Source organism: Papaver somniferum, chromosome 8, assembly GCF_003573695.1.
Source record: "Papaver somniferum cultivar HN1 chromosome 8, ASM357369v1, whole genome shotgun sequence".
In the NCBI taxonomy this organism is placed as follows: Eukaryota; Viridiplantae; Streptophyta; class Magnoliopsida; order Ranunculales; family Papaveraceae; genus Papaver; species Papaver somniferum.
This window is the reverse complement of record NC_039365.1, coordinates 170,656,604-170,671,870: the sequence shown is the minus strand read 5'-3', so window position 1 is coordinate 170,671,870 and position 15,267 is coordinate 170,656,604. Positions and strand designations below refer to the sequence as shown.

Below are 15,267 nucleotides of genomic sequence, written 5' to 3'. Positions count from 1 at the left end.
TATTTATCATTGATTCTTACAGATTTGTACTCTACCTGGAAGCAGTGCAGCAAATATGTACTCGAATTTGTAAGCATTCAGATATATAATCGGATTTGTAAGCAGTACGACATATATGTACTCAGACAGATATGTACTCAAATTTGTAAGCAGTGTAGCAAATATGTACTCGAATTTTTAAGCAGTGTACCAGATATGTACTCAAATTTGTAAGCAGTGTAGACACACACGTTTGGTAGTAATGGGCATTATGGAAATTTCCATGTTTTAATTAATTTTGGACCTCCGGATAAAAAAAAATTCCGGTTGAACCCTACTATAAATAACTATATGGACCTAGGACCAAACAAGAAATTTTCCATTGGAAAAATCATAAATATGATTCAAGGGAACAAATCAAGTGAAAAAACCACCCCATGATCAATACTAGATCAGTAAGCAAAAGGATGCTTCAAAGAAAGATAAAGAATAGAATCAACTAAAGCCAGAGTAAAAAAAGTTTGGAAAATGTACAAAACAGTCATAGTATTAGGATCCGATTCACAAAACCATCCTACTGTTACAAACTATTAACAAAATGGTCACATTTCCGCTAAAAAGAGAGTTAAGTGATGACTCACAGTTAAATATGTTAACCAGATTACCTATGTGTCCTCCCTACTTACCCTTCCATACACAATTTTAAATTTTGCCTTCATTGTAATTGTTTTGACGGTGGTGCTATTTGTAAGTGGTGGTGCCGCCACTTACACACCGTTACACCGCATTCAGGACCGTTACACCAAATTCAGGTTCGTTACACCGTATTCAGGTTCGTTACACCGCATTCACCCATAAAGTTCACCGCTTCTCCTCCGAGGTTTAGTGAAGATTCTTAAGCTTCCACCACCACCACCACCGCTTCATCACCACCACTTCAACTAATTAATTAAATGGAAAGGGTATTTTGAAGGAGGGTATTTTAGGAAAAGATAACACCGTTTTATTCAAAAGTGTTAAATCGGATGGAAGTATGTCTATTCTGTGAACGAATTACAAAAGTGTGACCATTTTGTGACCCAATTACAAAAAGTGTGACCATTCCGTAAATGGCCCAAAAAGTTTGAGCTTACTAGTAAACTGAGACCAAACCCATAAGAGAATTTGAGGTAATAAAGAAGAAAATGTATGAAATTAAATTCAATTTTTTTTGTTGAATACATAAGAATAATGAATTTAAGATCTAAAAGAAAATAAAAATACAGAAGATGAAATCATACAAATTACAATATTGTTCATGTCTAGAACTATTTTTCCTTCATGGATTTGACAGAAAATATTCATCCAAATTTAGAATTTTGCTAAGTTAACAAATATGACAGAGAACACATAATGAAGCAAAAACAAGAGAGAAACAAAGTCACACAAAGCAAAAAGGCTCCGTACAATTAAGGAAGCCTTAATCTTAGCCTATCATGACCACTTATCACATACACACGTACAAACCCTAATTAGTTTAGTTTAGTTCAGTTCAGATAATGTTTTTTTAGTAGATAGATTTAGATTTATTTTTTTTTGATGGAAAGATAGATTTAGAATGACAAACAAATAGAACTTTTTTCCCCCCTTATTTTCCACTCCTCAGTGATAACGATAGTGTTATTACTCTTTTACGTTAAACGTTACTGTTATTACACCCGTTGTCCATGCGTGGAAAACACCCGTTAAAACGGCCACACTCATATACCATGGTCGTGAGGGTCTTCGAATCCTGTGCCTATATCAAGGTTTGAAAAACGGGTCACACCTCAGGTCACGGTGACTGGGTGTGACTGTAATACCGCGTTTTGTCGGGATGAACACGTTTGGGCAAAAAACATGTTATTTAGGAAAAAAAACGCGTTTTTTATATGTTATTTTAAAATAACGGGCGTTATAATAGTTAAATAGAAAATAAAAAAGAATTAGGATCTGAAATTCCTATCTAACGGTTATAACGTGTCTGAAAACAGTTATAACGGGTCTAATAACGTTGTTACGACATCTTTTTTATTCTTTTATTTTCAAAAATTTTATTTTAATTTTTTAATTTTTAATTTAAAAAATAAAAATATGTAAAAAAGTATTTTTAAATTCTTTTTTCTATAAAAACGGTTATAACTGACATGAAAACGGAAAAAATGGTCTAAAAAACTTGCTTTAAAATGTTATTTAGAAGCAAAAAACGTAAAATTCAATTTTAGAAAAACAGTTATAACTTGTGTGAAAATGGAAAAATAGTCCTAAAAAACTACCGTTATTTCCTATTTATCGGCTTTATATAGGGACGGGGTTCGGGGACCCTCACGGCCATGATATTTGGGTGTGACCGTTATAACGGTCGTTTTTCAGAAAAAATGGGTGTTTTTCAAACCTTGGCCTATATAATGCCGATAAATAGGAAATAACGACAGTTTTTTATGACCGTTTTTCCGTTTTCACACACGTTATAACTGTTTTTCTAAAATTCGATTTTACATTTTTTCCATCTAAATAACATTTTAACGCAAGTTTTTTAGACCATTTTCCCGTTTTCACGTCAGTTATAACTGTTTTTTAATAAAAAAGAATATAAAAATATTTTCTTACAATTCTTTATATTTTAATTTAAAGATCAAAAAATTACAACTAATTTTTAAAAAATAAAAGAATAAAATAATACTCCCTCAGTTCTTTTTTAATAGGTTGGTTTCTATAAATAAATGTTTCAAAAAAATAGGCCGGTTTCCGAATTGGGAAAGTCAAATGTTACTTTAATTTTATGAGACCACTTTTCTCTTAACTTCTTTTGATGACAAGTGTCATGTGGACCATTTTACTTTACTTCTTTTGCTGACAAGTGTCATAGGGACCATTTACTTCACTTATTTTATTGAAAGTGTCATGGGGATCACTTTCAATGATTAGTTCTCTTAATTTCCTTAAATTTCTCTAAAAACAAAACTAGCCTATTAAAAAAGAACGGAGGGAGTAATATATAGAAAACGTTATTAGACCTGTTATAACTGTTTTCACGCACGTTGTAACCGTTAAATAGGAATTTCAAACCATAATTCTTTTTCATTTTCTATTTAACCGTTATAACGCCCGTTACTTCACAATAACGTATAAAAAACGCGTTTTTTTCCCTAAATAACGCGATTTTTTGCCAGAGACGTGCTCACACCCATCAAAACACATTAAAACGGTCACACCCAGTAATCGTGACCTGAGCCGTGACCTGTTTTTCAAACCTTGCCCAAAAGTAATTAAGGATGAGCAGCAAAGTATCAAGAACTACAAGTATAAGTAAAGTAGAAGAATATAATTATGAAGTCCGAATTTTATATTTGTGGCTCTATACTTGAAAAAATATACTAATAATAGTGGTGGTGGCATGTGTCGGGTTTTAAGAGGCTGATTGCCTTTGATTGTAAGAGCAAGTCTTATAATGGAATTATGGAAGAGTTCCATCTTCCGTCTTCCACACCACCTCATCATTTGGAATTGTGGATGAAAGCGCAAGTATAATAGAGGAACAACAAAAACGCTAATCTTAATAGTGTACGCTAAAAAAACGCTACTCAGAATAACGCTCAACGCTATTAAGATTAGCGTTTTTTTCTTAGCCATTAGATTTTCAATGGCTCATTTTAAATCTACGAATAAAAAAAAACGATATTCTGAATAGAGTTAATCGCTATTCTGATTAACGCTTTTCTTCTTCTAGTGTGCTATTCTGATTAGCGCTTTTCTTCTTCTAGCATGCTATTTTGAATAGCGTTTTACGCTAATCTAATTGGCACTACCATGGATTCCACAGACCATCCCATGAAATCATGGAACACTACCTGGATATTCTGTGTAAGACCCTAACTTAGAAGCCATTAGACTTGACATTCCACAGTTTTTCCACACTTGGAATGGCTTGGATTCCACCATAAAATTTGCTCTAAGAACAAGTCTTATGGTGGAATCCATCCATCTTCCACACCACCTCAGCATTTGGAACTGTGGATGGAAGCGCAAGTGTAATGGTGGAATAGTGAAAATGCTATTCTTAATGGAGCTAAAAAAACGCAATTACGAATGAAGCTAAAAAAACGCAATTAAGAATGAAGCTTTTTTTTTTCAGCCGTTAGATTTCAGCAACTCATTTTAAATCTACGGATAAAAAAAAACGCTATTAAGAATGGAGCTAAAAAAACGCAATTAAGAATAGAGCTTTTTTTTTCAGCCGTTAGATTTCAACAACTCATTTTAAATCTACAGATAAAATAAAAACGCAATTCTTAATTGCGTTTTCTTAGCTCCATTCTTAATTGCGTTTAACGCTATTTTTATTGGCGTTTAGATGAATTCCACGGACCTTTCCACCAAACTATGGAATCTTGCTTGGATTTTCTATGAAAAACTCAACTTGGAAGCCACTAGACTTGACATTTTATGAATTTTCCACACTTGGAATAGGTTGGATTCCACCGTAAGACTTGCTCTAACAGCAACTCAACTGCTCCATGCTTACATATCGGATTACTATGGGCTATAAAGTCGTCCGTCGGCCCCCCACCGCGCGGTAATCTAGTAAGGTTTTGCCATTTTTCTCTCTCTACACAAAAATCATAAGGGCCGAACAAAACGAATTCTAGGGTTTCATGTATTTGAAGGGGGAGTTTAATGTCTGAAATTCAGAAATGGCGATCATAAACCCTTCATTTTTACGTCAATTTCATTTTTCCAAGTAACGTTTTATTTCGCGACTTGTTTGGATTTTTTTTGCTTTTAACAAGAGGAAGAAGAGATGATGCCAGTTAGAGAAGGGGGAAGAGTATAAAGGGTATTTGTGTAGGCTTTCGATGAGAAGAGCTGCTAATGATGATACTCTATCATAAGGTACATTTCCCGCATTTGCCTTGGGTTTTTCTGTTTGAATTTTTGTTAGATTTGGGATTTTTTTTGTTTATTTTAGTGATTATTTTGATTGATTAATGAATATGGATTGGTTTGAAGTAGTGATTTTTGGTTAGTTGTTGATGCGGTTATGTCTGACTGAAAATTCCAATTGCTGTTGAGAAATATATTTTGTTTTGCTGTAACTGATTAGGTTTATGCTGTTATGCACGAATTTTTGAGTACCTTACTATGAAACAGATACTTTAACATGTTCGCATGCCCTTAGGGAATAATACCTGGAAACCATGTGTACTTAAGACATTATTTTAGGTTTAAGGGAACGAAAGGGGGTGGGTATTTGTTTTTGTTTAACGGAAATTGTTTAAATATAGTGGAAGAGTACTAGAGTAGGATAACAGAAGTTATTTAATGGAAATTGGAAAATGTCGTTCTGTTTTATCTCACCAATGCTCTCACCAATGCTGCTTTTGGAGACCCTTACTCGGGTTAGAACTTAAAAGGATTTTTCTTTGGAAAGTTGTTATTCAAACTGGGGTATCCGTATCTCTTGTTCCCGTTGCTCCTCTTAACATAAATGTCTTTATTTAATTACGGAGAGTTACACCAAAGTGATATACAATAGTTTAAGAAGTGAGAAGGATTGCAGCCTTCTATCCTTCTTTCTTTAAAAGAAAATAGTGAGAAAAAGAACTAATGAAGCAATTTTCATGAGTGGGTAGTAGTTAATGTGAAGTCCACTTTAAATGTTCTGGTGCTGGTGTAGCTCTGTGCACATTAGTTTAAACAGAAAGAGTAAAAACCTTACATACCAGAAAAGGAAAGGAAAGAAAAGAAAAATAGGTTATAACTAAAGAGCTTGCAGTGGCATATGCAATGGGCATGCGTCGTTGTTACAGCCTCAGGTCAAGGTTGTGCTATTGATGACCACTATTCCGGCTAAAGATCTTCATGGTAGTTCAGTAACTTTAGTTCATTATTCTATTTATGTTTATTGCAAAAGTGTAATCCTCAACTCCATATTTTGGCATAGCCTGAAATTTTTAAATTAGATATTTAACCATTTTGGGTTGTTATTAAAGATTTATATTTGATTTTGACGATGTTTCTCAAGGACTTCACATCGGAACAGGACGGCGTGATGCCACTTGCCAGTAAATGGATGGAAGGCATACTATGATGCTATATTAGAGCAATAATGAAATCAATGCTGAATCCTTCACCATCGTAAGAGATAGATCGGTTCCAGGAATGGGTGGTCTTTGGCTCAATGCAGATTATGTAAAGCGTATTCATACGTCAGGAGAAGTTTTCTCAGGTTATGATACTCCTATTCTTGTATTATTTTTCCTCGCTATTTCATTGAAAGAGTTGAAGTATTAGAGCTGTAGGTATTACCGTTTATTCTATTCCATGTATCACTAAAGACTTGGCAATCTTATTTGTTGTCAATTAGTTTTTCAAGACCTAAACAAACTTGATACTTATTCGGCCCTCGGTAGAGCTGCTTGAACATGGTTGTTTGTTGCAAAGTGATATTTGATTTTATGTTCCCTAGCATGCTGCAGAGTTAGGTTATGACTTTTGTACGACTACATGTTAACTCAATCAAATGTCACATAATATATCTGGTTTTGGTTGAAGAATCTTGATTGTTGTCTATTGTGAAATAACATTTAATGTCACGTTATTTCAATCACTGTAACAAGTTACACTTGTTTCCTAAGAACTTTGAAATCAAAGTAGAAATCAAGGTGGTCTACTAATACTGGTGATGATCACACAAATAACATAACTTAGCTACCACTTCTTCTTTTTTCCAATTTGTAAAACTGGTGGAATTTGACGTTTTTATATTTACACTCTACTTGTTTTTGATCCATTAAATTTCGTTCTTCACTTCACCTTATATGATATGATCAGCAGTTTAAGTTTAGTTGTTTTTACTTTTGTTTAATCTACAACTCTCTTCTTGCTGTAGTTTTGTTTTCTTACTTTATAGGAAAACCCTCAAAGTGGATGTATATGCTTCCCACCCAAACCACTAGTAATCTACTTGATTACAGAAAATTTCATGTGAACAGAGCTACTGAGGAAATAAAATTGAATTGAATCAGTTTGTATTTGATATCAGTGGATGTATACTGAGGGCGTACTGCCTGTGTTTTGTTGTTGCTGTTCAGTTTACTAATTTTGGCTTGACTTTTGTTTACTCTAGATGCATTTAAGGTCGTCTATGTTTGTTTGTTTTTTCTTATATGGAAGAAGGAATTATCAGTTTATCAGGTATTCTTCGCATTAGAGGTGCATTATTTTGTGTTTATTTAACAATGGCATAGTCACACAGGTACAAGGGTGTGATGTTATGTCTTAGGAAAATGAAATGGCTATATCCAGTCCTATAATAAATAAGATGACAGCCATTTTTGTTTTTCATGTCATTCATGTCTTTCTTCTATTTTTTAAAGCTTTAGAAAACCAAGTTGCAAAAGCACTAAAGGTTGACAGCCAGTGGACCTGACGAGTGCCGGTGTTTTCGCCTTGTCGGCACAGGGATATTCTGAAAAGACAGTTCGTTGTACTGTCGTTGTCGCACAGACTTGTGCATTTATATGTTTCAGAACTTTTGATTGACACAACCACTTTCTCGTGTTCTTAACTGTGCAGAATATTCATATGGGTCATTTTGCTGTGCGAAAAGCTAAAACATCACCAAAGGATGTGCTGAATTAAGATGTGCTGAATTTTAATTATGCTAGGAGCAGATGATGTAGTTGTTTTGCGATTTCTTAAATTGTACCTTTGTTCATAAATATATCTTCCCTCAAAGTTTCATTAGGTTTCCCTTCAGTTGACAATGTAATTTAATCTTTGTTTTCAGAGGACATCTTAGATCACCTTGGTCCTTGAGGATAAGAAAACCACCCCTTCTGCCTCAACAGTGGAAAACCTATATGGCCCAGATGGAAAACCCTGTGATGGTGGAGTCGAGTCTTTGAAAAAAATTAGCAGGTGGTTTGAGTTTTTTCAGTTCATCCATACAGTACAGTTACCGATATTCTTAAAGTTTACATTACATGAAGCTTCCTTGATGGAGGCCTATCTGCTTCCGATACTTGTTGCTCCTAGCTCTCACTTCTCCTTGCAGAAAGCAGTTTGAGAAGTTGAGGAAACAGTTGAAACATGCATCTTTTGAAGCGCATTGTTGATGAGCGTGTTAAACAGAATGGAGTTGCGGTAGCCGACAAGGCGACAACGATGGTGACAGTGAGAGTGTTGTCGAAGATTCAGATTCAGCTGCTCAAATGTTAGTGATTGCCGAAGAGTCTTCCTCGACTGTTACGAGAGAGCCCAGAATGTGAGGACTCAAATGATGAACACGTTCCTGATTGATTTCCTGTAGAACCACCTGGAACCCTGTAGAGTCTTTTCATGCAGGACGCATAGTTGTGATGCAGTAATGGTGATGAGATGTTGGATATTGTCCGCCAATGAGTGACTTTTTGATCACCTGTGGTTGTGATGGTGGTTATTAGGTTGTTTTTTTTTGTTTGTTTGTGGTTTTGTGGGATTCGTGAAGAACAACTTCAGGCTGGACGGAGTGGGGATTCAGAAGATGGTTAAACACTGTTGGCCAGATTATCAAGTTCAAAGACCCTCCCATGTCTACTGAAGGCATCTGGAGAAGAAGATGCAGAGGCTGGTGTTGGTTCCTTCATAGACAAGAGGTTAGATTTGAGCAAGCAATATGTGTATTTGGGGTGTGATGCGGTCAGTAGACCAGGCAGCTACCAGGGCTAGGATCGAGAAAGTTGCTCAGTGGGGCATGTGTGCTGCAGCATATAGGATGGAATGTAATAATAAAAGACAGAGAGAATTGAAACATGAATCCATGTCTGGTTTACACAGAGCTTGTATGACTTTTGTAAAAGGGTGCTTCCTGCCAGTGAGCTGTGAAGCAAGTGAATGTTGTACAAATAATTCTTTTCGGTTCAGTTTTTCAATTTATGTTTTTGATTTAGGGTATTACTCGTTTCAATTTATTTTTTTTCACTTTCCTTTTCCTTGTTGAGCTGCTGCAATTTTTCGTTTCAGTTTTGAAGTGCATCTTAAAAGACATTACTGATTTCTTTTTTGATTAGGGCCTCTCAGAAAAGAATACAGGAATTTTGGTGGAAATTTTCTTTCTTTCTTCAGCTGGTTTCAATTCTCCCAGGTAACCTCCAATTCCAGTTCAGTTTCAGTTTCAATTTGTTTTCGATTTAGGGTTTATTTAAAAAGTGAAGGTATTTGTTTGACGCAAACTGATTCCTTTTTTTTTTTTTTTTTTAATTTTGGTGGAAATTTATTTTCTTCAGCTGACAATATTGGTCTCCAACTCCCAGCAGGTAACCAATTATTTTCTTCAGCTCACAGTAACTTCAATTTTTGTTTTTGATTTAGGGTATACTCGTTTCAGTTTTTTTTTTCTTCCATGTAGAGCTGCTGTTTTCGTTTCAGTTTTTCAATTTATGTTTTTGATTTAGGGTATTCCTCGTTTTGATTTTTCTTTTTTTCACTTTTCTTTTCCATGTTGAGCTGCTTGAATTTTTCGTTTCAGTTTTGAAGTGGCATCTTAAAATATATTACTGATTTCTTTTTTATTTAGGGCCTCTCAGAAAAGAATACATGAATTTTGGTGGAAATTTGAGCTGGTTTCCAGGTAGTTTTGTATTCCAATTTCAATATCAATTTTTGTTGAGCTGCTGCTTTTCTTTGCATATCAATTTGGGTTGCACTATATATCATCAAATCAAGTAAAAATAGAATAATTGTTATTTCTTATACTGTAGGAAGCAACTAGCAGCTAGCAGCTAGCTCCATCAATAATTATTTATTTTAAGTTATGGTGGTGATGAATATCACACAACCCCCGCAAACTGGTTGTGGTGGTGAGGATATAAGCACCACAACTACTATGACAGCGATTGAGATGAAGCGGAAAAGAGCATATAAAAGAAAAGACTGGTGGTGGTGATACAACAAATACGTCAACAGCGATGAAGGAAAGAAAAGATTGTGGTGATGCAAATACTTCTACAGTGACAGAGAAGAATAAAAGACCTTATAAAAGAAAAGATTGTGGTGATACAAATACTTCCACAGTCATGAAGAAGAAGAAACGAGCATATACTAGAAAAGATTGTATTGGTATAAATACTCCGACAGTGATGGAGAAGAAGAAAAGACCATATAGAAGAAAGAAGCACCTTCCTCGTGATTTAGTCATGAAAGAAATTTTAACCAAGCTTCCAGTCCCGACACTCCTAACGTCTGTTCTGGTATCCAAACTCTGGTATAACTCTATTCACAATGATCACAAACGCTTAACTTATTCTCATTTCCTTCAATCGCAGAAACAGCCCAATGTTATCCTTAGTCTTTTAAATGTTAGGGATTGTGATGTGGTTGTTAAAAAGACAGGTGAGCCTAGGTATGGGTCTTACTTTTTCAAATTTGCTGCTGGAATGTACGATCGTGAAAATGAAAATGCTCTACAGTTTGACAAGTTTCGAGGTGGTAATGTTGGTCGTGGTATATGTGAAATGGTCGGTTACTGTCGTGGTCTACCTTGTATAGCTGCAGCAGATGAACACTCGACTGATTACATAATTTTGGACCCAAACAGGAAAGACTTTCTCCATATCTTTTCAGACTTCTTCGGGGCCGGTGCCTGCATCATCTGTCACGGATTTGGTTTCGATCACTCAACTAATGTGTACAAGTTGGTAAGCATTTTTCGTACTATTGAAAAGGAGCTTAACATTATGGTATTTACATTGGGAACTAAATCATGGAGAAATGTCACTGCTACAACCACGCCCATATCAGGTCGTCCTATCACAAAGATAAGAGCGCCCACGGGTAGCGACAAATCAGCCATCTTCTGCAACACTAGTAGTAGCAGGGGCAGTGGATGTTTGGTTTGGAAGATAATAACAACTCCGGGGGGAGCAGGATCTGACAATATCCAGCATGATAACAGTAATGCTGTTAATGATAGTGAGATGGAGATGCTACTGCCGTTCACTCTCCATGATGAGAAGTTTCAGTTCATTCAACTACCAGCTAAAAGTACAACTGACGAGCAGCAGAAGCACTTGCATGTTGATTATCCTCATCTTCTGGAGTTCAAGGGATCTCCTTGTATTGCTCGTGTCGAAAAAATATCAGGGAATGGAAGTGATTATCCTCATCGTTGCTGTGATGATCATCAGGGTAGTAGTAGTAGAAGTTGCTGCTGTTGTTGTAAAGTTCATTTGTACATATTGAAGGATAAAGTCAAGCAAGTTTGGGTTAAGGAAGAGAGTTTTGATGTTCGTGTGACTTCTTCTCCCGAATGGTCAAGGAAGCAGGCACCAGATCCCTGCTGTTTTTGTTTCGGCAGTACTACTACTGCGCCTCCTACTCGCATCTTCAGTTTCTCAGATCAGATATTACTTTACTGGTTCAAAGGGAAATCTCTCCAAATTTACAACTTGCGGTCTGAAAAACTTCAGCATGTTGTTCCTTATAATTACAGAGAGCATGTTCTCTTTGGAGATAAGATGAAAGAACCACGTCACATCTTTATTTCGGGTGATGATGATATTTATTGCTCCAATATGGATTATCAGCTGCACTGTCATGAGGAGAACTTCCTTTCTCTGCAAACCTTCATACTCGAAGGAGTGGAAGGGGTTGATGCTGATGATTTCTACAAGTTAGATTTGGAGAAATCGTCGGCATACATATTTATCTACAGAGGCTCCAAAGTGTGTTATCCTCTTTTTAGTTAGTACACACATGTACCAACTTTAGTATCATGGCAACTGTCTTCAGTTTACTAGATAATTAAGTTTTCTCGGATCAGATGTGTGACGTAACTGGTTCAACTGGGATTTATCAAGTTAACAACTTGCAATCTGAAAAACTTCTGCGATCTGAAAAATTTCAGCTTGTGCTGCCTTTTAATCTTAAAGAGGTTGTTGTCTTTCGAGCTAAGGACCGCTGCACATTTTTAATTCTGGTGATGATGATACTCATTGCTCCAATATGAGAACTTGGTGATGATGATACTCATTGCTCCAATATGAGAACTTCCTTTCTCTGCAAACCTTCATTCCAGTAGGAGAGCGGCTGGAGTCTAATGTTTTCAATGAATTAGATTTGAAGTGAGATGACCGTCCATGTTCGGCATATATGTTTATCTACAGAGTTTCACAAGTTTTTATCCTTCTAATCATGTACTAACTTATTATCTTGGTAACTGTCATCAGTTTAATAAAGTTTTAGAGTTGCTGGCATGCTTTATTAGGAGAACGTAGAATTTAGACCTTTGATTATACTTATGAGCATATCATAAACTGCAATGAACTTCGATGTTATGGGAAATTTAGGTACATTGATTGAACCAGCTTATTTAAATTTAAGTAGATGAGCCTCAAGTGATTGCACCGCCGTCGCAATTCGAATCACTTAGTTGGGCGCATTTGATTCTCATGGTTTAGTATCATATTTTCAACTTCAGGCTCGTTATATGAATTTGAATTTGGGGCGCATTTGAATTTGGGTCAAATGATTGCAGTTATTTTAATTTAATTAGATGAGCCTCAATTGATTGATTGCAGTTACTCAGAAATCACTAACCATTGACACCCCCGTCGCAATTGGAATCGCTTAGGCCCATGAAGATGACCACTCAACGACATAGTTGAACTGGATATCTGGAATAAGAGAAGAAATTACTATGTTCTCAGGCTCACGCATGAAGATGACTACTCAACTCTCAAGAATGGTGGAACCAGAGGAGTCTTTGATAAACTAATGGTCTTAGTCGGAGTACTAGTGGGTGGTCCTGATTTAATTCATGAAGAGCAATTCACTCAAGTTATGGTTTGGCTACTCATCAAAAGAATTCCAACTCATTTTATACCTGACATCCAAAACATCCTCAAACCTGTTGGCGTTTTCCAAACTTCTAAGAAAGCTTATGGGAGAGACAGATTTGAAAAAAATCTAGAAGTCAAGCTTACCATTGATGTCACCAGACCACTCAAATTTGGTATTGAAGCTTATGAGACACCAACTACCTCTCACTGATTGGAGTTTACTATTGCGGTCAATGGTATAAGATTCTGTAAGGTTTGCAAAATCTTGGATCACCCACCCCCCCTTTGCCCTTCTCCTCCAACTCCTTCACAATCTCATTACCCTATTCTACCAACACCATAACCCTACCACCACCCCAAACTGCCCACCAAAAAGTTGTCCAAGAAGGGAGAAAGATCATTCATAGATCTTACACAGATGTTGATGCTGCAGCAGTTTTTGAAATCAAAATGAGAAATGCCAAGCAGAAAGAGTTGGAAAAAGCTGTTGCTAATATAACCCCCTCTTCATCCAAGCATGTTATCTTTGGAGCCTCATCTGTGGCTGAACCAGATACACCTCATCCTGATGTGTTAGCCTTCCAAATAAGAAACAGAAAGCTGGAGCTCTCCAAGAAGATCACAAATAATTACAAGAAAAATCAACCAAAAGTAAAGGCAATTGCTAGAGCCAAAAATTCCAATGATTCTAATACCAACATTTCACAGGATATGGATCCATATGGTATTTTTCCACCATTACCCCCTCCTAAACCCTTTCAGTTCAACACCTTACCAACCCTCTCTCAAACCAAAGAAAGAATGGATGCTGATTATGCAATCAACAAGAAGAAGGCTTGGTATGCTAAAAGGAAAAATCATGTTTTTGTTGAAACCAACAACATCACTGATTCTGATATTCCTACAGATTCTACCATCCCCAATAACATCCCAAAGAGAAAACAAACTGACACTACAGAGGTCACCATGGAAACAACTGCAACAGACAACATCAAACGATTCAAGGACCATGCTGACTGCTATGCAGAGCCACTGGACTCAAGCATCCCACAAATGGCTAATGGTGATCCTGGCAACTCCTCATCCAATTCTGAGGTACACATCACTAACTACTCTCACTATAAGAACCATATCCATGATAATATGTTTTGCTTTAATCATGTGCTGACCTACTATGATCCCTTAATTAGAAGGCCTTCCTCAAAATACCCTTCTGTTTCTTACTTCTGGCAGTTCTTTTCCTCCATTGCTTGGAATTGTCAAGGTCTAGGAAAAAACTTTCCAAAAACTATCTTAATGACATGTTAAACAAGTTTAATCCTGATATTTGTTTCATCTCTGAAACAAAACAAAAGCATGCAAAACTCTTAAAAACCATGCAACAGCTTAATATTCAGAATTATTGGCATGTTAACCCTGGAGGGTGCTAGAGGCCTTGTATTGATATGGAAAGCTAACCTGGATGTGGAGATCCTTGATTACTCCCTCAATCATATCAATGCATTAATCAAGCCTACTAGTGGCCCTTCTTGGCTTTTTACTGGTTACTATGGTAGTCCTTATGATACTAAGAGTAAGATTGAGTCTTGGACTAATCTGGAACATACTGCTTCCGATTACTCTCTCCCCTGGTTAATTATTGGTGACTTCAATTTCATTCTTCATGATAATGAGAAGTACAATACTCAACCATTGGATAGTGGGGAAGCTAATCTTTTCAGTAATAAAATTCTTGAGCTGGATTTAAATGATTTGGGTAATGTGGGTTGTTCTTTTACTTGGTCAAACAAGAGAAGTGGCCCAGCTCTTACTGAACAAAGATTGGATAGAGGTTTAGCCACTGATTCTTGGCTTATTCTATATCCAAACTATACTATCACCAATCTCTTAGCCATTGGTTCAGATCATCATCCTATTCTCCTTAATTCTAATCCCCATTGGCACACTGGTAAAATTCCATTTAAGTTCTTTGGTCCTTGGCTAGATCACAAGGATTGTAGGGATATCATTGCTGATTGTTGGCGGAAACAATTGTCTGGTTCCAGTGCCTTTCTTATTGCTAGAAAACTCAAAAACATCAAGCTGAAACTCAAAATTTGGAACAAGGAGGTCTATGGCAACATAAAAACTAATATTAAAGAAAGTAAACAACATCTTCACTGGTTACAAGGAAATTATTTCAGACCTGACAGAAGTGCTGCTCTCAAGACTGCTATGCAACTCCTCAAGGAATGGCAAGACATTGAAGAACAATTCTGGAAAACTAAGAGTAGAGACCAGTTCATCAAGTTGGGAGACAAGAACACCAGTTATTTCCATAGAGCTACCAAATTCAGAACCAGAAGAAATAGAATTGATTCTATACAAGATGTTGCAGGAAACTGGATTGAGGACTATAAAGAAGTTAGGCAATGTTTCACCAATCATTTCACCAAGATGGCCACTGCTG

The 15,267-nt window shown here is 36.3% G+C and overlaps 1 protein-coding gene across 8 annotated transcripts; it reads left to right on the top strand.

The window, feature by feature from the left end:
- The first annotated feature begins 4,592 nt into the window (after window positions 1-4,592).
- Window positions 4,593-12,226, top strand: LOC113303957. 8 transcript variants are annotated; one of them, XR_003337925.1, is made up of 7 exons: window positions 4,593-4,890; window positions 6,023-6,226; window positions 7,576-9,124; window positions 9,267-9,296; window positions 9,557-9,610; window positions 9,741-10,676; window positions 10,780-11,100. XR_003337925.1 is itself a non-coding variant. In XM_026553047.1 (7 exons), the coding sequence occupies exon 7, from the start codon at window positions 9,948-9,950 to the stop codon at window positions 11,724-11,726; it is 1,779 nt and encodes a 592-aa protein (XP_026408832.1). In that variant the 5' UTR covers window positions 4,593-4,890; window positions 6,023-6,226; window positions 7,576-7,678; window positions 7,790-9,124; window positions 9,267-9,296; window positions 9,557-9,610; window positions 9,741-9,947; the 3' UTR covers window positions 11,727-12,226. The 8 variants fall into 8 exon arrangements, 7 of the variants coding, with proteins under 7 accessions (XP_026408832.1, XP_026408831.1, XP_026408830.1 ...); XM_026553047.1 differs by having other exon boundaries at window positions 7,576-7,678; window positions 7,790-9,124; window positions 9,741-12,226; XM_026553046.1 differs by having other exon boundaries at window positions 7,576-8,931; window positions 9,051-9,124; window positions 9,567-9,610; window positions 9,741-12,226.
- Window positions 12,227-15,267: the final 3,041 nt, after the last annotated feature.

Bases quoted from the DNA above. Each gene is read 5' to 3' on its own strand.
- LOC113303957 (XM_026553049.1), top strand. From the start codon at position 9,948: ATGAAGGAAAGAAAAGATTGTGGTGATGCAAATACTTCTACAGTGACA.